The sequence below is a fragment of the Castor canadensis genome, chromosome 1 (genome assembly GCF_047511655.1).
Source record: "Castor canadensis chromosome 1, mCasCan1.hap1v2, whole genome shotgun sequence".
In the NCBI taxonomy this organism is placed as follows: domain Eukaryota; kingdom Metazoa; phylum Chordata; class Mammalia; order Rodentia; family Castoridae; genus Castor; species Castor canadensis.
In genome coordinates this window covers 50714185-50738416 of record NC_133386.1, presented here as the reverse complement: position 1 = coordinate 50738416, position 24232 = coordinate 50714185, and the positions used below count along the sequence as shown (strand labels likewise).

At 35.1% G+C, this 24232-nt stretch overlaps 2 protein-coding genes across 20 annotated transcripts in view; one reads left to right on the top strand and one right to left on the bottom strand.

Moving 5' to 3' along the window:
• The window catches only part of Ccn6 (cellular communication network factor 6), a 17694-nt gene extending 9564 nt beyond the window's left edge, over positions 1-8130 (top strand). Inside the window, exons 4-6 of one of the 2 annotated variants that reach the window (XM_074076415.1) lie at positions 1152-1394; positions 4858-5051; positions 6087-8130. In XM_074076415.1, the coding sequence (XP_073932516.1) occupies positions 1152-1394; positions 4858-5051; positions 6087-6368 (719 nt within the window). In that variant the 3' untranslated portion in view covers positions 6369-8130. Of the gene's footprint in view, positions 1-1151; positions 1395-3399; positions 3464-4857 lie in introns of both variants that reach the window. The other variant, XM_074076417.1, reaches the window with a different exon arrangement.
• On the bottom strand, positions 7251-24232 carry Tube1 (tubulin epsilon 1). 18 transcript variants are annotated; one of them, XM_074076297.1, is made up of 14 exons: positions 24074-24166; positions 23788-23973; positions 23287-23339; positions 18983-19040; positions 17931-17990; positions 16261-16798; positions 16054-16169; positions 15111-15232; positions 12523-12710; positions 12136-12311; positions 11330-11470; positions 9109-9249; positions 8301-8475; positions 7251-7992 (listed from the first exon to the last, which is right to left on the bottom strand). In XM_074076297.1, the coding sequence occupies exons 6-14, from the start codon at positions 16351-16353 to the stop codon at positions 7834-7836; spliced, it is 1311 nt and encodes a 436-aa protein (XP_073932398.1). In that variant the 5' UTR covers positions 16354-16798; positions 17931-17990; positions 18983-19040; positions 23287-23339; positions 23788-23973; positions 24074-24166; the 3' UTR covers positions 7251-7833. The 18 variants fall into 18 exon arrangements, with proteins under 18 accessions (XP_073932398.1, XP_073932456.1, XP_073932467.1 ...); XM_074076355.1 differs by having other exon boundaries at positions 16261-16346; positions 16694-17990; positions 24074-24165; XM_074076366.1 differs by having other exon boundaries at positions 16261-16346; positions 17870-17990; positions 24074-24165.

The window sequence follows — 24232 nt, the reverse complement described above, 5'->3', positions numbered from 1 at the left end:
TACACTCCATTATATAGTATTTAAAACTATCACTCTCATCAGAAAAATCTATATATTGGGTAGCTATCAGGGTCTCAGTGGTGGATACCAGTTTTCTGAAATTTAAATTTTTGCTTAAAAGCTTGAATTCTGTCATTGGCAACAAATACTGTCAATTGTTTCCCTGTAAGTGACAAGTTCACTCTGTTCATTTTCAAGAAATATATCCCAGATACCCAAGTCTGAATATCCATAGTTTATCTGTCAGTTATTTCTTTAAAAAATGGGCTAGTATAGCTTACAGTCTCAATGCTAATGTAGGTGGTTTTTCCTCAAGAGAGCAAAATAGCTAGTACAAAAAGATAGTACAAAAATAGTACACGGTATGCTGTATGTATACTTTGCCATACAAAATACTAAACAGACATGACTAGGACTTAATAAAATTAGGTTTTTTACGTGTGTGTGTGATACTGGGGTTTGAACTCAGGACTTCATGTTTGCTAGGCAGGCACTCAACCCCTTGAGCCACTCCACCAGCCCTAAAATTAGTAATTTTTTACTGTGCCATCAAGGACATTCCTAGGTAAAGCTAGTTTTTTTTTTTTTTTTTTAAGTACAAGCAAGGAAGAACACAGTGGCTACCCATATAGTTTTATTCATGCAAAAGCATGGAAATTTTAGCCACCATTTTTTGTACCAGCAGTACAAATATCAGCAGTGAAAAAAGCCTGTCACATCTTATTATTTTGAAAAAGAGCTTTGACCTTGCAGACATTCATTTATCCTGTTTTCCTAAGAATATAGTGTAGCCTGTTTTTGTACATCTGGGGAAACCTGCCTCAGCAGGCATCAGTATCTTTCTGATTTATAATCATCTTATTGCCATATTAAGATTCTTAGAAATTAACTTTACTCCAGAACAAAGCTTTTATATGGTTTTAATTTTGGTAGTGACCATTTTGCAGGTTTCTAGACTATGATATAGTGAAAATCCTCATTTTAACCTTTCTGTAGATGGTTCTATGAGGGAGGTTCCAAATGGTTTCTTAGGGAGCTTAAGAAAATGAGAACTATATTTCTTAAAGGATGTAGCTCTTTCTTTTAAGGTGTGTAATTAAAGCTCTTACTATCCAAGTTATGGCAATTTTTCTTTTTTTCTTTCTTTTTAGACCTTGTAGCTGTTGGATGTGAGTTCAACAGGGTTCATTATCAGAATGGCCAAGTGTTTCAGCCCAACCCCCTGTTCAGCTGCCTCTGTGTGAGTGGGGCGATTGGATGCACACCTCTGTTCATACCCAAGCTGGCTGGCAGCCACTGCTCTGGAAGTAAAGGTGGAAGGAAGTCTGATCAGTCAAACTGTGGCCTGGGACCATTACAACAGCAGCTCTCAGCAAGCTACAAAACAATGCCAGGTGCTCATAAGTAGAACAGTTTTTCTTGTATGACTTCTGATGGTTTTGTGTTCTTTTTGTGTATGATAGGTACTGAATGTGAACTTATGGATTGGTGATCAGAGGTAGAATTAATCTGAGTGTATCATCCTACTCAGACTTTGCCTCAGGGAGGTATATTCTAAGTATCTGAAAAGAAAATTTCGTATTTTAGATTTTGCCAGTAAAATATTCCAACTTTTAAAAGCTCTATTAGGTCAGAAAACTATTCTAAAATATTACACTTCTGCTTATTTTCAACCTCTTGTACCAAATATTGTTCACTTGTACACGAGAAAAACGTTGTATTGTTCTATTATGGGCAAGAAGTTTGACCATCCAGCTTCCAAAATTTTCAGAAGTGACTTTTCTGTAAAAGCAGAAACAGAAAGCTACCGGTTAAAGAATATTTGAGAACTAACACTTTTGAACCTCAAAGTATTATTTTAAAAATAGAAAATTCATACAAAGATCTTCCATTCACTCTAAAATTGAAGCTCAACAATTATCAATATGCCTTTCTAATTATACACGTTCACACACACCACACAGAGGGGCTTTACAAAGTAGGCTACTCATGCATGTAGAAATAAGATTCTTTATTTTAGGCACCTAAACATTTGCAGGTGAAAATGGTTTTCTGGCTGTTTTAAATTAGCATCTTAGAGCTGGGGTATGGCTCAAGTGGTAGATCAACAATCTAGTAAGTGTGAGGCCCTGAGTTCAAACCCCAGTATCACACACATATGCACACACACATAAGGTAGCACCTTAAAACAGTGTTTTTGTGTCCCCACGGTATTTGGGGAGCAGAAGTTTCAAAACACCAGCAAATGAGGTGTAGGAGGGGAGGGGCACAGAAGAGGGGCAATATTGATGGCAGGTTCTTGCTCACATCTCTGAGTTCTCATCCAGAAATCCAGAATGGCTTTTCCTTTAATTTAGGGTTTGGTGAAAGGTATCATGAAGGCATAGAATATTTGTGTATGCTAAAAATTCTTCTAAACTCATATTTATTATGTGGATAGTCAATAAAAGCAACTATATTCAGAGAAATGAGTTTTAGACATCTATGTTATGAAAAGGACACCTGTAGGGACTCCAATATCAGTTAATTTGAAAAAAAATTTACCAGATTGAGGTGAATTTGCATTTGCCATACATAATTATTTAGCTAGCAACATGACACTAGTGCTTTAAAATGATAAACCAAATTGTTCCTTTTTTTCTTTTTCTTTTGGTACTGGGGGTTGAACAAAAGGCCTTGCACATGCCAAATTTGTGCTGTACCACTGAGGTTCACCACAGCCCCCAAACTGTTGTTCCTTTTTCAAAACATTCAGGAATAGTTGGTTTCCTGCATTAATCTGAGTGATTAATATAAACCTCTTCATAGAATCCAGGCATGAGTCTCACTGGAGAACTACCTCAAAGCAGCACTTTTTGACAAGGAAAGCCCTTTGGGTCAAGTTCAAGTTGGTTTCATTTGTGGACCTACTGCAGTTTCAGTGGAGTCTGGTTGAGGGAGGCATCAGATGGTTATTCTTAGTGGTTGGTCCTTTGCTACAAAAGAGAAAATCTCGCAAAATACTCTCTGGTATTTGAGATTTAGACCTAGGTATGTTTCAGAGGAAGGAAACGTTCAGGCTGATGCCTCTCCTTTGCCTAACAGTAGTATTTATGGCCCACATAGGAATTTGACTTTCACAGTTAACTACATGACAGAACACATACTTTAAGATACCTGTGACAGAGCTTAGGAGTCTATTGTTGGAATCTAGCTTTTGCTGGATATGAAGCATGCAATGACATAATGCCCTTGTGCTTTTCTCAGTGCTCATGAAAACTAAGCTTTCATTTTACAAGTCTCTTCTAATTTCCTTGCTTTTTAATGAATGTTAAACAAATTCCTGAACTGCAGGTCTTGGTTTAACTTAAGTGGGATTACTGGTAATACAACAATCTAACCCACCTTTATTTATTGCAGATGTCTGCCAGGCTTCTAATCTGCTTCCTGCACTGAGGTCTTTAAACTGTTGTCTGCCTTCCAGGTATCTTCATGTTTCTGCTTCCTCTCCCTCAGTTCTATGTGCAGTGCAAGAGCCTACTGCAATAACACCAAGAGAGCAGAATCATACTATCATTTTATTTAAAGACAGCACATACTTCAAAGTGACTGATATTTCCTATCAAGATGCATTGCTATTTTTTTAAAGTTTTAAATTAGTAGTTTGAAATAATAAAGCTAGAACTTTTAATTGTAGACTCAAATTATAACCTCACTCCAAAAGCATCCATTTTAGGATGTACATTAATTTTAAGGAAATACCTTGAGACAGTAAATCAATATATAGTCTGCTTAAAATGAACCAAGGGTTTGATTTGCTCATGAGTGTGACAAAAATCTCCAAGTGGATTTACATGGGAGAGGAACTATTCTCTTCCCCCGTTTCTCCTAAGCAGTGGACAGTGGAGAATTCTGTCACTGACTCATCCACAGTCCAGTTCCATTCATTTCCTAAGACTTATGGGTGATGTGAAATGACTGGCCAATGGGGAGTACTGGTAACACAGAGACTATGACAAGTTAAACTGGATGAAAGAGATACATATTTATAATACCTTAGTGTAAAAAAATTAGTTTAGTGCAATGTAAATATTACTTCATTAGAGAATTTCCTAAAAGACTAGATTCAAAAAAAGTGGAAGAAAACTGGTCTGATTATCTAGTTCTCAAATATATTTTGTCATATTTTAAATTTTAACATATCAGGAAATTTAACATTAATTTTGTTTTGTGTTTTGGTGGCACTGGGATTTGAACTCAGGGCTTCATGCTTGCTAGGCAGGTGCTCTTACCGCTTGAATCACTCCACCAGCCCCCAAATTTAACATTAACACTGCACTATTCTGTCTGGTGTTGGGTGGCACATGCCTGTAATCCTAGCACTCAGAGTAAGTCAGAAGGATTGAGAGTTCAAACCCAGCCTGGGCTACATAGCAAAACCTATCTGAAGAAAAAAAAAAAGACCACACTATTCTGATTAATGTCTTTAATTCCCTAATCCTACCAATGCCTGTTTCAATATCTATTGGAAATATCAAGCATGAGGCAGAACCAAAGGAAAAAAGACATCACTCAGAATATAAGTTTAGATTTAATTGACTCAGAGGATGAGGCAGGCAGAGTGATGGAAATGGAAAATTCACTCAGTTTTTCAAAGATAAAGAGCATTTTTCCTCATGAGAAACTGGACTGTAGGCCTTGATTGAAAAGTAACTTCGATGGTGGGAAAAGGGACACAAAAATGATGAATTAGACCATAAGATTCTTTTATTAAAAAATAGACATTCAGATTTTTAAAATATTGGCTTAATGATTAAAAATTATGTCTACATAAGTATATACATATGTATAATGTGTACCTTTCCTTATTTATTTTAGCTTATAAGAATATCCCACTTACTTGGAAAAGAAAATGTCTTGTGCAAGCAACAAAGTGGACTCCCTGCTCCAGAACATGTGGGATGGGAATATCTAACAGAATAACCAATGAAAACAGCAAATGTGAGATGAGAAATGAGAAAAGACTATGTTATGTTCAGCCTTGCAACAGTAATATATTAAAGACAGTAGAGGTAAAGTTTAAATAGATACAACTTAATTGACTAATTAAGTATTAAGAAATTCCTGCAAACAAAATGTATATTTTGGAGGGAGGGACAGTATTTGGTTCTTATAAAAATGAAGTCACCTCATTGTAACTCTTAGTCAAATTATCTGAAAGGAAAACAGATACTGATCTAACTACATCTTGTGGGGAAAATTTTACCTAGTAGAGGTAATGATAACTTGTGGATTCTAGATATTCTAATAGCTTAATAATGTGGTTCCTGATCACCCTGATTTGTTGTGGCAACCCTCTGTGTGTATTGTTCTCTAAAGTAGATCCTTTTCATATTCTATTTTTTCCATATTAATTATAGTTGTGGAATCAAAGTAATGAATATAAGATTTTGGCTGCTACACCAGAAGTTCTGATGCTAGTTACGTACCACCAACTTGGAGGTAGACTACACCATTTCCAAAATGCTCTGTACTTAAGAGTTAACTTGCCAGAGAACCATGATAAAACATTTACCCTAAGACTGCATGACAGAACTGGAACTAGTCCTATTCTTGAACTGGGCAAGATAATTGTCTCAAAAAATTAATTTTTAGAAATGCTGTATTTCCTGTCATATTAGCAAGTTGATAACCCAATTTTAAAGGGATTAAAATGTTTATTCACTTACCCATTCACTCAAAACTGTTTGAGTATGTTAAGGAATTTGCTAAGTCTTTGGTAAATAAACATTTAATAAGACATAGCTTTTGACATTAAATAAAGCAAAGAAATTTCCATTTATTGTGGAATTGAGTAAAGGCAGATCGCAAGAAATGTTGAGGACCGAGTTCTATATGATGGAGGAAGAACAGGAGGACAGACTTCTAGTTGAGAGGGGATTTTAAAGGTAGAGAAGAGGGTGCTGGAAGTCACTAAAAAGGAACTACTATTAATGCCCCAGAAATAATTAACTTTGTATACCTGTGCTATATTCTGTGAAATATTTTTCTAAACTATTGTAATCAAATTTAAAGAATGACTTCTTTAAATTTATGTATCTTTTCAGATCCCCAAAGGAAAAACATGCCAACCTACTTTTCAGCTTTCCAAAGCCGAAAAATTTGTCTTTTCGGGATGCTCAAGTACTCAGAGTTACAAACCCACTTTTTGTGGAATATGCCTGGATAAGAGGTGCTGCATTCCCAATAAGTCTAAAATGATTACCATTCAATTTGACTGCCCAAATGAAGGGTCATTTAAGTGGAAGATGCTGTGGATTACATCTTGTGTATGTCAGAGAAACTGCAGAGAACCTGGAGATGTATTTTCTGAGCTCCAGATTCTATAAAACACATGGTAGGGAAAGCCTAAGGTTAGTCAATTATGTCACATAATCAAAAAACAAAAGTGGTTATAGAAGGGTGACAAATCTGCTTCAAAGGTTTAATATAGTACAAATACCTAGTCATTCCCAGATCACTGTATTTAAGGAAATAGAAGTTTCTAAGAGTTTTTCCTAAAAATATATATAAAACTTGAAAAACTTAATTAGGTAATAAATAGATATTTGGTACCGTCATATAATACATAAGAAAACATTTTATTTTACAAAATAATCTGAAATGCTTTGCTTATAATGTGTAAAAACGCATATTAAATTAAAAAAATTAAATCTATACTTGGGAATGAAGCGTATGCTCCTATCAGATGATAATCAGTAGGGGATAAATAAGACTCTGGATTAATTCTTAAATAGAAATAAGATTAGACTGTAAGTGTATTTATAATTTTCCCTGCTCTATCCTGAATATCAGTTAAGATTTCTTCTGGACAGGAGAAAATGAAACTTCCCTGACTACTGATAGCATCTGTTATCCAGAAATTTTTATACCAAATATCACTAAATTTCCAAGATAATGACCAAGAACAGTATCATTACTTTGCAAAGGAAAGAAACTTAAAAAACAATCACTAATAATCCTTAGATTACTTTGGCTTAAAAAGAAATTGTTTCTAAAAATTATTTCCTTAAGAGATAAATCAATCTATGGATCTGAAATATAAATTATGATTAAAAATAATTTTAAAGATGCAAAGTAGAGATTAATTGGGACAATTTCACTAGACCTTTATAGCCATTTACTCCAAAGTTTGAAGGAAGAAAGATATCCAGGTTACAATGCTATTTGCTTATATAAATGATGACATACAAAACAATGGTAACAAGTAATACTGTTTAAAAATATGCTTTAATAGTATTTATTATAAAAATCAACTGGTTTAACAAGAAAGCAATTATATTTAAAAAAATTAGTATTCATTGTAATTCTTTTGATTATAAGCATGTTGTTAACCAAACAGAAAACAAAATCCCTGAATTTAAGTGGGTATTACATTTAATATTTGTATTATGTTCTTCTCCTACTTACTTTTAAGGAACCAGGAGAATTTAAACAGAACATCAAAATACAAATTATAAATAAATATAAAAATATGTCTCTACAGAATATTTATTGAAGACATTATTATCAGCATATAAAGATCTAAATATGAGGCTATAAATATAGCAAACTGTTGGAGAGCTCCGTGCTCTTAATTTTCACAAACTGAAGTGAAGTTAGAACTTCACTAATTTCACACACTGATATAAACAAATTGTGATCAAACAGAAACCACTCTTCAAGACAAAATACTTCCTGACAATATGAAAAACAAACTGGGCTTTCTAAGTCACAAAAATGCTGAAACAGAAAGGTGATGAGAAACAGTGTGAAGCTGGGAAAAAGTAACGACAATATTGCTTTGGTTCTTTGTCACACGGCTATGCTTAGCCTAGGTATGTCCTGCACAGGCATGCTCTTTGTGGCATCCAGTTGGTTGTACTCCTGAATGAGTGCTGACAAAGACGACACAGCTTCCCTGAAGCAACTTTCCTCCATCCCTTCAACTTGTAGATAGTGATGGAGGTGAGCCTATAATTGAAATACTGGAGAATGTTCACTGTTTCAGGAACTTTAACACATACAACTATTCTATATGGTAAATGTTCTTGGTTAAAATTACAGATCATTCAGCTTTACAATGGTAAATAAAAATTTGAGTAAAATAAATATTTTGCCTAAATCCTATGAAATAATGAAATTTCCTATTTAGAGTAAAAATAGTGTGTCTCTCCTGTTACAATCAATACGGCACATATGGTAGACAAGCTCAGCCCTGATTTGTAACAGTGTAATTCATCTTAGCTAAAATAAACACAGCTACAAAGGTGTGTAATTACCTTTTTCTTGTAGAGCCTCATGAACCTTTCTCTCAGTTCTATGAAGGTAGGCTTCACACATGTGTTATTTGCTAAAGCTAATAATGAATGTGAGTGGCCCACAGGTGGCACTGAACACAGGCTGGTCTTCCAGCCTTCTTGATTCCAGGAGACAAACTGCAGAGCAGGTTTTAATCTGTGACACAAAAACTCAAAGGTAAGAACATCTACTCCATTATGGCAGTCCACTTTAGTTAAACAAGGATATCACTGATAGTACCATTCTAATTGCTTTGTTCATAATCCAAATTATCTGTTTTTTACCATTAGCAGTATATCATGGGACAATATGATAGAAAACAGACATTTAACAGAAGGACATTTAATTGGCCATGATGGTGATTTAAAAAGATAGAAACACATTGCTTAAGATTAGAAATCCGGGATAAAAGGAAATGAAGGTGTAATTTTTCCTGCTCTGTAATTCAACAGAGTAATTCTGCTGAAAATAAGACTGTCAAATAACAAAAATAAACTTAGAAGCTATGTAGCAGTAATAGTGGTGGTGGTAATAAAAACAGTAACCTATAATTTTTTGAATACTTTCAGAAAATAAAACAGTTTACATACATTTAATATTCAGAAATAACAACTTTATACTATTATCTCTACTTTACACTTAAAGAGAATAAGGGACAAAGCAGCTAGGTGGCTTGCCCAAGGTTACACTTTAGGAAGTGACACTACTACAGTTTGAAGACAGGCTGTTTTGACTACATGCCACACTGTCCTAGGAAGTACACATAAACTAGAAAAAGAGAAACCAAACCTTTCAATATTTCTGCGGAGATCTGAAATTTGTACATTGCCTCTCACCATGAGGGCACAAGCGAGGTACAGACTATGTTTGGGGTCTCCTCGAATTAGCTGATGATCTTTACTAAAGGCATCTGAAAACATCTGATCCAACCTACAACAAGAGGCACTATTGATACAAAATAATAGGTCTTTCTTTTAGGCATAATAATAAAAATGAAAAGATGTTAATATGGCAGCCTTTGGAATTATTTACAATACACTAGGAGCAAAATCAAAACCCACCAAATCTCTAAACATCAGAAAGAACTTTGCAAAAAATTTATTAAGAGTCTAACATTTTAAAGTTCCCTACAGATTTTTACTAACACATTTTTTTTCATTGTTCAAGGATTTTTAAAATTTATTTTTAAATTATTATAATTTTTTTATTAGGATATATTCATTATACAGGGTGGGATTCGTAGTGACAATTCTGATTAGACTTATGTTGTACGTTATTTATATTGCCCCCATTGCTCTCCCCCTTAACTCCCTCCCCATCCCACTTAAAGCAATTGCAAGAGGTTTTTTAGTTCTGTTTCATATTTGAAGTACATCAACCATATCTCCTTCCTTCACCTCCCCCCTTACTGTCACATTTTAATTAAAAAACAAATCTTCAGGTTGGTGGAGTGGCTTAAGTGGTTGAGTGCTCCCTAGAAAACGTGAGGCCTTGAGTGCAACCCCAGTACTGCCAAAACAAACACAAATCTTCACCATAAATTATTCTGATTAAAAAATGTTGACGCAAGTATTACTTTTATTAAACTGTACCAAGTAGGATTGCAAGATATTCATTTGACTTTGAAACACTCAGGACCAAGTGAAAACATTTTTTTCCTTTGTGTTGAACTTAATTAGAAATTCTACGTTTTTGTTTCCTAAGAGAATTAACTTTATATATAAAATGTCTGAATCATATTATTTTATAGTAACAGTGTGCTACCAATTTACTTTCTGTATGTCCATATTAAAAGTGTCATTCTTCTTTTAATCTAATATGCTGGGCTGATACTAGCGAACAATGAATGATTAACATGTTCCATATTCTGTGTGTATGCTGCTTCACTTGTTAAGATTATTAGGATCTGATTCATAAAAGGAGTCCTACCTATTAATTGGCCTAAGTGGTCATTTGCAGCTGGCTCAGACGAAAGTTAATTAGCATCATTTGTGATATTACTGAAGCATAGGCATTGCTATCTTGCTGAAACTTTAACTGTAAAAAAGAGTCTTTAGTTTTTACTTTGTCATTTACATCCTCTCCCTGAGTTTGGCAGGACCCTTTTCCTTTCAACTAGGAATGCCAGTGTGCACTTCTCAAGCTCATCATCACTGTATATGCCAAAAGCATCTTTTAAAACCATTTTTGTTAATGTAAACTTTATGCTTAAAAAATACCACATACACAGTTACAAAACAAAGTGTTCCAGAAATGATATACAATAGCTACCATATGAAAGCCTTCTATTGATACGAGGCTGTGATAAGAGCTTTAAACATAATTTTTTTTTTTTTTGGTAGTACGGGGGATTGAATCCAGGACCTTGCACTTGCTAGGCAGGTACTCTACCACTTAAGCCATTCTTCCAACCCTCTTTACCTTGATTATTTTTGAGACAGGGTCTCACTTTATGCCAACCTGCCTAGACCATAATCCTATTTGTTTCCCTGTACAGCTGGGATGACAGGCATGTGCTACTGTCCCCAGCCACTGATAGAGTTGGGGTGTTGAACTTTCTGCCTGGGCTGACCTTAAACTGATATTTGCCTGAGTAGCTAAGATTACAGGGTTGAGCCACTGCTCCTGGTCAAAACATACTCTTATTTAATCTACCTAACAAGCATATAAGGTAAGTACTCTTTGATTTTTGACAGATGAGAATAACTAAGAAAAACAGATAAGTCATCTGCCCAAGGTCCTGTAGCTAGTAAGTGACAGAATTAGGATTCAGACTTAAGTCTGTCAGACTTTATTATTTTCAAAAGTCATTTAATCACTTCCAATAGTCTAATACTAAACAATTACTTTTAGGAAGCATTCACCTAATTAAAAAAAATCAACTATTTTATATACTTCTCACAAAATTATTATGAATAACTAGAGTTAATGTGAACTTTTTTTTCTTAAAATTTTTGTTTTGAAAAAGAACTTCAAGTTCTCAAGAAGCCGGAATTCAGTTACATCTTACCTTCGAGGAGGAATGTTAACATCTGCCAGTGTATACAAAGGTGTCAGGCTTGACACAAGATAATGAAGTTGAGGAAAAGGAACTAAATTCATGCTGATTTCATTAAGGTCCATATTAAGAGACCCTTCAAACCTTGCAGAGCTAAAAATAAGACATATAAAACAATGAGAATAGTTTTAATTTAAAAATTTTGTACTTTGAATTTAACTTATTTAGTAGACATTTTCTCAAATCTTTTTGTACAATGTGCAGTGTAGAAATAGCTCTTTTCCTGTATTATTGGAACTCAGTACCATGAGCAATTATGTATATAATGATGCTCAAGAAACACCTGAGAGCCAAGTCATGAAAATCTACTGGATCAGTTAAAATCATATCGATTAGTTAGTTTAAAAGATTAAGATGTTGTACAGGGAAAAAAAGTTTAATTTTGTCCAACCAAGTGTAGTTTAAGAGTATCTATACAAAACAGCTTATTATTGAATACCCACTAATATTTCATGGAATATACTTGGAGAAATGATGCTTTGGAGTCACAGGAATTAAAATTTTGACCTATAACTCCAAGAGATGAAAATATGAGACAGAATAAAAACAAAAAAGCTCCTACAACCTAGAATAAAAAAATGCTACTGGGCTGGGGGTGTAGCTCAGTGTATAGTGCTTATAGTAGTGCTTATAGTAGCATGCTTAAGGCCCTGGGTTCAATACCCAGCATCACAAAAACAAAAATGCTACTACAAAAATTTAAAACATCATCAAAAGCATAGTGAAGTTTTTGATTCATTTTACTTAGACAGGATTACCTTGTTAGGTTGAGTAGCAAATTTGCCACAATGTTGTTCATTGCATCAAAGGGCTTCTTGTGCCGTTTTTTGAAAGCCTCAGCATTTGAAGTAATCAGACTCTTTGGCTTCACAATCGTACCCAACTTTCCAGAATTCACCATCAGGTCAATTTTGCTAATGATGTCAAATAAAGACTTTTGAGAGAAAAACATTGGGAGAGAAAGCTTTTAAAAAAAGTGGGCTGTACTTACTAGGAGAGACAGAAGAAAAAGAAAAACAATTTAAGCTTATTTTTTCCTCGTAGATGGAGAAGACTACAAAGTGAAGAGAATGTTTTGTATAAACTAATAAGCACAACACAGTATTAAATGTAACTTCTCTATAAGTCCCAATGTCATTCCTTACTTGATTGTCAATGGGAAGCACACAATCTGCATGCTCATTAAGTTCCTTCATTGCCAAGATGCTATTGTAAGGTGAGGTTATGACATCATCCTCAGCAGAAGGATAAATTGAAGTCACAAATCTGTGTACTTCTGGGAATTCGTCTTCAAGCACCTTTAAAAGAAATGTACCAAGTCCAGATCCTGTTCCTGAGGATTAAAATTTCAAAAAGAAAGCAGCATAAATGATTCAGAATATAATTGTGAGGAATATAAAAGTTTTATTGTATTTATAGGCATAATTTTCAACTTATTCCTGGGATTATACATTAATCTAATTTCAGATAGGGAAAGGAAGGCAGCATGGATGGTCAGGCATAAAGTCCTGAATTTTATCTCAGGCTCTAACCATGGGTCTGGGATGGCTTTCTGTATTTCATTCTTTTTCATATTTAATTCATTAGATGTCAAACAAACTGACTGAACAGTGAAAAATTCACCAAAGACAAATTCAGCTTACAGTTAATATTAAGCGACTTAAGAAAACACTATTTTGAACAGCTTTGGTTAGTATACATAATAGTTTTAATGAGGAAGAAAACCATGATGTTGTTAGCAGCATAAACACTGAGTTAAAATTGCTTAAAATTAAGCAAATACATTTTGAATTTACAAAATTTTCAAATATAAAATGTTGCTACCTATTTTTAAAAGCATTCTAGGAATCTCATTAAAGATAACTTTCTATAGCACAGTTACTTTTATATAAATTCATAAATTTTTCAGAACTTAAAGAGAGAAAACTAGAATTCTTTAACTTGGTGTGCTATGAAACTAATTAGATTGGTTAGTGTTTTCTTAAATGAACCAGTAGAAAGTATCAATGTGTCACATGTAGTATGGACAAATGATGTTTTCTGAATGTTTGTGTACATGCCTGTACATTGCTTTGTAAGAGAAAATGTATTTTTTACCATTCTGGTTAAAAAAGTTTAAAGCCAATAAATATTAAAAGGCTATAACACTGGGCTGGGGCATGGCTCAGATGGTAGAGCGTTTGCCTAGCAATTGTCAGGCCTAGACTTGTGGGGGTGGGGATTGGGCTATGATGCTTAAAAAAAACTAAATGAAAGTAAGGGAGTCTTTGAGTAATCTTTCAGGACAGTGAGAGGGAAATGGAAAGTTTTACATTGTTACTAATTATGTGAATTGGTGTAATACTGTAGGAAGGTATATAAATAGCATCAATCAAAATTTAAAATATTCATATTCTTTGATCCCATCTTCCTTTCTAGGAATATTCCCTGTAGCAATAGTGGTCCAAACGCAAACATGTATGTACCAGATATTCTGTAGGAGTTGTTAATAATAACTAAACACTTGAGACAGAGCTGATATGGAAAGACATTTGAGAAAGACACAAAATGAAATAATGCACATTGTATGATCTCATTTATGTAAAAATATACACACATACTTTCACAGGCATAGAAACTATCTGGAAGGATAGACATTTAAAACAAATAAAAAACCAAACCTACAAGCCTGACTATCTGTGAGGAGAAGGACTAGGGGTTAGACATGGAAGAAATTTACTTTTAGCCTTCAGCATTATTTACTTTTCCCATTTTCTGTGAATTATGAATAAAGTATATTTTTCTGAGTTATTAGATAATAGAGGGATTTTTTAAAAAAAGTTATCTTTATAAATGGTAAGTCAAATTGTTGTCTTCTGAAAACTCTCAAACTTGAAGGTTAATTATACTAGTAAGAAGATCATTTGTTTCTTAATTCAATGACTATGTTTAAATAGCAATTATACCTTTAATTTTAAAATGGTATGATAGTAAATGGAAGACATCTAAAAATCAACTAGACATAGCCTGCTGAATATAACATCTTAATTTCAGCTTGGAGAAAAAAGTGGACGTTGTTAAACCCATTCTACAAACAGCAAATTATATTTTTATTTATATTTTATTTTATATTATATTTATATGTTATAAATATACAATATATTATAGTTATTTCATGGAAAAGAAGAGCAAAATAAATATTTCAGTGTCAAGTTACAGGCTTCTTTGGGGAAAAGAAAGCAATGTCGAATACATATTTCTAGTTTAGGGTAATTACCATGTAATAAATGATTTAAAGGAACTGACTGAACACAAATGTCTTTTACTCTTTTTTTCTCTTATTGAAGATGAGAAGATTGGAAGGTGGTTAAAGAAAGGGCATTGATAGCTTTTGGAAAGCACACATAAAACATGCCAGAAATACTTAGTTCTAGGACTGAACAAGAAAAGTCTGAGGAGAAAGTAAGCATTTCTCGAAAGCTGAAAATTTTAAGGAAAATAAAAATTATAGAGAAAATAATTTAAATATAGTTCTGTTGACTCTTAAAAAAGGGCTTAAATTAAAAAAGAAAATTGGTAATAGTGACACAATTTCACAAAATTTTAAGATAAAGAAGTGTAATGTACAAATATTAAAACACACTCTAAGTAATTCTACTTTATCAGATATAGGCCTGAAAACAAGACTCATGTTTGCAAAATGAATGCCTACATGCACTTTAACATTGTCACAGGCAAATGAGTAAAACTTTACCTCCTCCCATGGAGTGGATTATAAAGAAACACTGCAAGCAATCACAGTGCTCTGCTGACTTTCTGAGTTTCTCTAAAATCTGTTCTTGGTAAAGACTGCCAAAAACTTTGTGACCCACAGCCCTGAAAATAAGAATGCAGATTTTAAAAAGAAATTCCTTGTATTTATTACTTCTTGATTTTTATTTTTTCTGCTCTAAATAAAAGGATTATAGAAAGAACTGAAAAAGTATAAATTTTTAATTGTACTAAGTGAAATCTATCCTTGTTTCATGTCAATAAATCATACAATATCCTATAGATACTAGATAGAAATTTAACATATATTACATAAATGGTTTCTAATTTTATCTTTTTTCTTAAGATGCAATTCTAACATAGTAAGATTCTAGTTACACAGTTTTTTCTTGTTTCCATTTAAAGTAAACTCTGAACTACAGTGAATTTATTAAAAAGTTGAATGGGTCAACTATAAAGATGATGAAATAAAAAAATTTAAGCCTATTCTGGTTTAAAATAGGAAAGTTTGGTCACATCTCATTAGTTGAAATGGCAAATGATAGAAAATTGATATTCATGAGGTTCTGCATGTCTTTTGGGTTGCTCAAATTTGCAAGCATCACCATGTAAATTATAAAATAATTTTCCCATTACATGCAGTTAGGTGTAATTCAAAGATTACATAAATTACACAAGCAGAGAAAGGCAAGGTGGGAGGTAAAATGCTCACTTACTAAGTGACTGGTTCCCCCTGAATGAGTCTCCCAGAACACAAGATTCAAATTCATGCTTTAGTAAAATAATAAATATGAGAGTTGCAAGTAACAAGCTTTATGTGTGGCAAATTACATCCTGCTTTCTAGTTAGCAGGATCTATAAGGGTAAAGGACTAAATGTCAGTTTTTTCAGAGGACTTTCAATGTTTATGTTCAGCATATTCTCACCAATTATTTCCTGAGCCAGAAATATCAGTTATTAGCTGCTTGCTATCAAACACATCTCTCAAAGGTCCCTGGAGAATTTCATTTACTACCCCTTCTTCCATGTCAATCAAGACAGCCTGCAATGAGAATAAAATGGGCATACTTTTCCTTTATTTATACCGTAAGTAAAAATAATTTTATTTATTTATTTTTGAGACAGGGTCACACCATGTAGTCCAGGCTGGTCTTGAATTTGCAATCCTTCTGCCATAGCCTCCTAAGTGCTGGCTGATAGCTGTGCACCACCATGCCGTCTAACATGAAAAGAATTTATGAATATTGTTCTTTTTATAGCTTAAGTTTAATCAAAATCTCTGTAGAATCTGTTATAAGAAAAAGTAATTTCACCCTGTTCAAAAGGTGGAATTCAATCAAAAAAATGGATTCTAAACTTTTTTATTCTAATCCAAATACCAAGTGGGGGAAAAAGGACCCAATAATCCCCTTAGCTGAATTTTAATAAGGCCTTAGAAATCTAGAAAACAACCTAAATTAGACGAAATTCCCAATAAATAGAAGATGCACGAATGCATTTGCTCACTTGGAATAACTGCTGTCCTTTATGAATTACAGGCAAAAACTGCCCAAAGAGCAAACTTACTATTTTGTGGATAGGTGTCAAGGATGACAAGGTCCCTTCCTCCAAGCAATTCACAATCAAATCCATTATTACAAACTTTACTGACATGGGAAATAACCTATATTACTGAGAAGAAAATGAGAATATAAAAACACAGAAGTATAGAAAGACAGCAGAAGTACATGCCCCTCCTTCCATGTCTTTGTACTTTACCTTCCATATACTCTACAATGAGGGCTGGGGTTGTAGCTCAGTGGTAGAACATGTGCTTAGCACATGTGACGCCCTGGGTTCAATCCCTAGTATTCCCCAAAACTACAACACAGTGCCCCAAAACAACCCAAAAAATGGTAAAGAAGAGTGCAAAAGTAAAAAGGTTGAGTTATGGGTGTGGTGGCTCACATCTGAAATTCCAGCATTTGAGAGCCATGGCAGGAGAACCAGAGGTTCAAGGTCTGCCTGGTTACCTAATGAATTAAAATAAAATAATAAAGTAAAATAACAGTAGAGTTACGTAAGAAAGCAAAGCTGAAAAAAAGTCTGAAATAACCTTAGGGTACACAAAAGTGCACCTTAGGGTGAACCCTGTGATGAAGTGTCAAAAAAGTGTGTGTTTTTTGGCTTTTAGTTCTTGCAATCACATAACATTAAACAGTTACTACAAGCCACTGTTGCACATTTCTTATATGTATCAGCTCATTCAATCCACACAACCCTATGCTAGGTACTGTTGTTCTTATTTTATACATGATGAAACTGAAGACTAGAAAGGTTAAATAACTTGACTAAGATCACCTAGATAGTCAACAGTGAATCAAAATAGCCTGGTGGCAAAATCTTTACTCTTAGCCACAGAACTCTATGTCCTACTGTTCTAACTGAAGGGAGATGGTCAAGCTTGATATTTACACAGTACGGTCTACAACAGTTTTAATTTATACAAATTCTGTGAGTTTGTGTAGTTATACTACTGGAAGATTATAAAAGAAAAAAACCCTGACATATAACTTGTCCAATAGTTCCTTAGTCATATCAAGCCCTTGGTTTGATTTTCCCTTGGAAACTAACTTAATTTTGAGTATATTCTGGGTTCCTCACTTAGATATTCAAAGTCTGGAAGTCACAACTATTTCAGGACCTGAAGTTTGTATGAGAATAGCCTTCTGACTTTTTAAGTAAATGTAATATAGGATTTACAAAATTCTGAGTATCTGCCTCTTAGTCTAGGTTACTGGACATGGTGGAGGAAGCCAAGCACCAAGTTATCTTGTGAAGCCTGGACTCCTCAGTGATGACAGCCACATAATACCAAGAGCTCCTAAGGAGAGAACAGATGAGCATTTTCTCAGACAAAATTAAAGGCTACAGAAACATGTTGATTTATTCTTTCTTGAAGGTGTTTCCTCACCTCCCGTCCTGCTCACTGATACAGTTATAGGAAAGCTCAAATTGGGAATGGTCTAGGAAATGACAAGGTTTGGACTAGCTAGCTTTCTCTATGCCATGGAACACATTAAGTGTTAATTATCCAAACTGTCTACAAGCACATCTATGCCTTAAGCTTTATTTTCCAAGGACACCAGAGATTACAGAAACAGGAGACAGTTTTCAGGTGCCACAATACTATGGCTTTCTGGTCTTTTAGTTGCTATACCAGCTTTGATCCTTAATATCTTAATTTCATCCACTGTGTTTAAATTGCCTTTTTGTTGCAGAGAAATAATCACAGAAAAGAAATGTTGGGATGAGATTAAGATTATAAATATGGCTGTTGACTCAATTTGGGAGAAATTATATGGTTATGGTATCTATTCACTATGTGGGTAGATCTATGTTTTGCCTTGGTAGTAAACCTGATACAAATTTTCCATTACCCTTAAGTGAAAAATTAACCTGTATTAGTATTCCAGGTTCTTAAGAGTTAATAAGGAGGCTCCTTTTGTTATCCTTTAGCTAGACATCTATTTCCTCTGAAACAATGAAAAATGCTAAATGTACAGTGCTTATACTTTAGGTATGAAAATATTCCCTGAATGTTTAAGATGCACAGAAATATCTGCTTAATTTTACTTATACTAAATGTGGCTTAGTAATTTTTTTCCTTTTATTTCAAGAAATCTAATTAAGATTTTATTGACATGTTACAGAAGCATAGTTATTTTATCTAACTAATTAATCTATTTTTGGTGATATTTGGATTTGAACTCAGGGCTTTGTGCTTGCCAGGCAGGTGCTTTGAGCCACATCTCTGATCCTTATAGTTATTTTAAAAACACATGCAATGTAAGAATCAAAGCATATATATCTTACTCGGGCTTTTAAAGAATGTATCTTTCCCCTGGAAATGCTGCCACCATCACCAACCACTCTGAAAGATAAAAAAAAAAAAAAAAAAAAAAAGAAAAGGTCACTTGACCTTCCATAAATTTCTACCATTTATTTATGTTAACTTCCATTTATACAATAAGACTGGCTACAGGCCAGATAAACAGACAAAATGGTTATTCCTAATTTCCTCTTGCCTGTCTCTCATTAGGCTGAAAAAGTGAGGTACTCATTTCCCTGGCTAGCAATGTAACATTGTTTTAATCAGTGAGGTAAAGGAGAGGGAAACTTTCCCAACAAAAAGGACCAGATGTACAGGAAAGAGTAGGAACTACTCTGGAGTTACCAGGTATAGGTAAGAACTTTCTCAATGGAACCCCAGCAGCACAGCAACTAAGAGACAGCATAGATAAATGGGACCTCATAAAACTAAAAAGCTTCTGCTCATCAAAAGAAATGGTCTCTAAACTGAAGAGAACACCCACAGAGTGGGAGAAAATATTTGCCAGCTATACAGCAGACAAAGGACTGATAACCAGAATATATAGGGAACTTAAAAAACTAAATTCTCCCAAAACTAATGAACCAATAAAGAAATGGGCAAGTGAACTAAACAGAACTTTCTCAAAAGAAGAAATTCAAATGGCCAAAAAACACATGAAAAAATGCTCACCATCTCTAGCAATAAAGGAAATGCAAATTAAAACCACGCTAAGATTCCACCTCACCCCTGTTAGAATAGACATCATCAGCAACACCACCACCGACAGGTGCTGGCTAGGATGCAGGGAAAAAGGAATCCTCTTACACTGTTGGTGGGAATGTAAACTAGTACAACCACTCTGGAAAAAAATTTGGAGGCTACTTAAAAAGCTAGACATTGATCTACCATTTGATCCAGCAATACCACTCTTGGGGATATACCCAAAAGACTGTGACACTGGTTACTCCAGAGGCACCTGCACACCCATGTTTACTGCAGCACTATTCACAATAGCCAAGTTATGGAAACAGCCAAGATGCCCCACTACTGACGAATGGATCAAGAAAACGTGGTATCTGTACACAATGGAATTTTATGCAGCCATGAAGAAGAACAAAATGCTATCATTCTCTGGTAAATGGATGGAATTCGAGAACATCATTCTGAGTGAGGTTAGCCTGACCCAAAAGACCAAAAATCCTATGTTCTCCCTCATATGCGGACATTAGATCAAGGGCAAACATAACAAGGTGATTGAACTTTGATGACAAGATAAAAGTGAGAGCACACAAGGGAGATATGAGAATAGGTAAGACACCTAAAAAACTAGTTAGCATTTGTTGCCCTCAACACAGAGAAACTAAAGCAGATACCTTAAAAGCAACTGAGGCCAACAGGAGAAGGGACCAGGAACTAGAGAAAAGGTTAGATCAAGAAGAATTAACCTAGAAGGTAACACACATGCACAGGAAGTTAATGTGAGTCAACTCCCGGTATAGCTATCCTTCTCTCAACTAGCAAAAACCCTTGTTCCTTCCTACTATTGCTTATACTTTCTCTTCAACAAAATTAGAGATAAGGGCAAAATAGTTTCTGCTGGGTATAGAGGGGGTAGGGAGGAGAAGGAGGGGGTGGGGGGGGAGAGGGAAGGGGTGGGGGTAGGGGGGAGAAATGACCCAAGCATTGTATTGTATGCACATATGAGTAATAATAATAAAAAAAAAGGACCAGATGTAATTGGCGCCAACCTCTTCCTTTTCCTGCCGCAAACATCAATATGGATGTGATTCCTGGAGCAGAGACTGCCATTTTATAGTTATGAAGTAACAAACATGGGGACAAAAAGTCAATGTCCTAAGGTTAGGTGAACAATATATAGTATCTACGGCTTTGAGGCACTTCTCCAAATCTAGAAAATAGTTCCAGATTTCTTCATGAGATAAATGGATACCTTTATTCCTTAAGCCAGCATTAATGAAGTTTCAAAACACATCATCTTATATACCAGGTATAATTGAGTCCCTAAGGATGTTTCTAGAATCCTACTTACCAAAGTACTGAAATCCATGATCAAATACAATGTAATGCATCAATGAAAACAGTTCACAAGACAGACTAAATGATGGGGAACTGAGTTAAACCAAATACTGTATGCTAGAGGTTGACAAACTACAGTCTTTAAGGCAAATACAACTAGCTGCCTGTTTTCCCAAACAATGTTTTATTCAAATATGGCCATGTCCATTCATTTATGTACTATCCATGACTGTATTCATGCTTTAAGGGCATAATGGCTGTGACACAGACCTTACAGTTTGTAAAATTTATAATTTACTTATTGTTTACTTTATGGAAAAAGATTACCAAACTCTGCTAAAGATAAATTTCTGTCATACTAAAAGATGTGGCCTCATTTTTGAAAAAAGATTTTGTTACTATCTTATGGAACAAAAGATCGAATTGACAATACAGAGGAAGAAGACAAAAGATGCTACACCCCTCCTCCCCCTCTTTCCCAAACTTGATATTTAGGAAATATGAGAGTTTTCAGGTTAAAGTATAAAAAAAGAAGATGAGAGTGTAATTATGTGAAGTCACCTTATTAAGAAAGAAAAGCTCCTAGGCTGAGACTCAATTATATAATACTTAATGAAAGAGTTGGCTATTAAGAAAGGAAGGGGTGGGAGTAATTAAAATTAATCAGCGAGGGAAGTACTTGAAAGAAATATTACAAAGGCAAATTGGAGTCTCCCAATATGTTAAGGGGAAAGGAATTCTGGGCCACAAGAAGGAAATAACCTATGGGAAATTAATCTATATAACATCTTCATATAACAAAGACAAATGACAGAAGCCATTAAGGTAAAATACATCTAATGTCTCTTAGTCTGATTCCATGGTCACTAAGCAACCTTCTGATTATTATGTAGCTTGGGTAGATTTCCCACAAAGAGAATGTGCTTATGGTGTAAAATGAGTATTTGGTCTTCTCTCTTTTTTTTTTTTTTTTTGGTGGTACTGGGGCTTGAACTCAGGAATTCATGCTTGCTAGGCAGGCACTCTATCACTTCAGCCACTCCGCCACCTTTAGTATCTGTCTTTCTTAACTACAATACAATGTACTACTAATACAATGTAGTAACAATGTATTGTTACTACATTGACCTTCCACTTTTAAATCTCTCATTTCTTTGAATTTGTTTAATCTGATTCTACTGAAGAGCACTGGATCCATTCTCAAAGGGCAAACAAGGTTTCTGAGTTTGCAAGCCAGAACACTAGGCTCTGGAATTCACCAACAAAGTGAAGATTACTCAGCCTTCCCTAAAAGACAACAGCTCAAACACCCAGCCAACTAATTCAAACTAGTATGTCTACTGAATTAGATTAAAGCCTGATATTAACTTTTCAGTGCAAAAACTTAACAATTTAACATTAAAAGCTTATGGACATACTCCGAGTATCAAATTATGCTTTTAGATAAAAGATTTATGATGCATATATATCCTTTATGAAATGAAAGTAATCTTTGTTGTAAGCAGTTTACACAATTGTTTTTCTTTTTAGCAATTCTACACTTAAAGCAAGTATTTCTGATCATAAATAATAGACAAAATGTAAATTAATTTTTTAAAAATTAGCCATCACTAGGTGCATTCACAAGGCATCCTCAGGGAGCATTTCAGCTTTTCTTTATTAGCAAATCTTTATTTCAAGGTTGTTAAGTAAAAGAAGTCACATTAATGGTTCTTTTTGTTCTTTAATAAAGCCTAAAAAGGAACCAGTTCTTGTTCTGCAAATGCTATGAAAATATAACGAATAAATATGCTTTCAGTAATGAGAAAAGCAAAAAACTAGACCTCTTCACAGCTATAGACTGTTTTTATTGTTTTTTTAAAGAACAATAAAAGCTGGATGCAATGGCTCAAGTGTGCAATTCTAGCTACTTGGGAGGTTAAGCTGGGGACGACTGCAGTCTGAGGCCAGTTTGGGCAAAACAAAAAAAATTTGACCTCTTCTCAACCAATAGCTGAGTGTGGTGGCACAGCCCTTTCATCCCAGCTACATGGGAGGTTGACATAGGATCACAGTTCTAAGCTGCACAGCAAAACGCAAGACTCTATCTCAAAAATAACCGGAGCATAAAGGGTTGCGGGCGTGGCTCAAGTGACAGAGAACTTCCCTAGCAAACTCAAAACCTTCAGTTCAAACCCCGTACTGCCCTCGCTCCCAAACCTCTCCCATCTGTAAACATGAAAGTGAAAAGCATCATCGAGCTCTGTGATACACATTAATGCCATCATACCTGGTATCCACATTCCTAAAGAAGCTGCTTATTGCCTCATCATAAATTCCTTTCTAAGAAAGAAAGAAAAATACAGCATTTAAATTTTGCCTCTTCTCCAAATAAAGTCCTTTCAATTTTAACAATCCCATACTACTGTAATGGTTAATATACGGCTATAAGAAAAAGCAAGTATCAGAAAAATGTTTAGAATGAGCCTTCCAATCTCTCTCTAGAACAGAGTAAGGCCATACATCTAGCGATTAAGTTCAGCAGCAGTGATGAAAAAAGATTTTCCCATGGGAATGTACAACAGATGCATCAAACGAGTTTTCTCTCGGCTCTTAGTGATCATTTTAAAAGATGACTGGTTAAGTTAAGAACTATAATAACCACACGTGCTGCCTAGTTTAGAAAGAGGAGACCCTTGAGAATTAGGAAAACTGAGGACTAAGGCCTTTGGCCAGTGTTCTATCTAGCGTGTTACAGCCACATACGTTAAAAGTTTTTATTTTTTTTTACCGAGATCCCCTACAACTTATGTCGGGCCATTAGAAGCGCAGGCAAAGCACTTCCTGCTTGTTCGTCGGCAGTCCTCAGGAGGTAGGCGCCGGGGACTCAGACCCGCCAGTACCTGGTTGACCGCGGCGTGCTCCCTCAGCGCCAGGTCCCAGAAGCAACAGCCGATCTGGTTCCCGCACTGGCCGACTGCGACCAGGAAAAAGGAAGAGAAAGAATGGACATTAGGTTGGAAGCAACAGGGCAGAGCTCCTCGGCGGCCGGGTCCCCATGCCCCGGCGCAGCTCACCCTGCACGACCACCGACTGGGTCATTTTACCAGGTGGTCACCCCCGGGAATCTGCAAGAAGCTGCAGCTCTGGCATTCATCCGCGGCGGCGCTCTAGGACCGGAAGGCCGTAAGTCACGCAGCTGCTGCAAGTCACTGCCGTCACTCAGCACCTCTCAG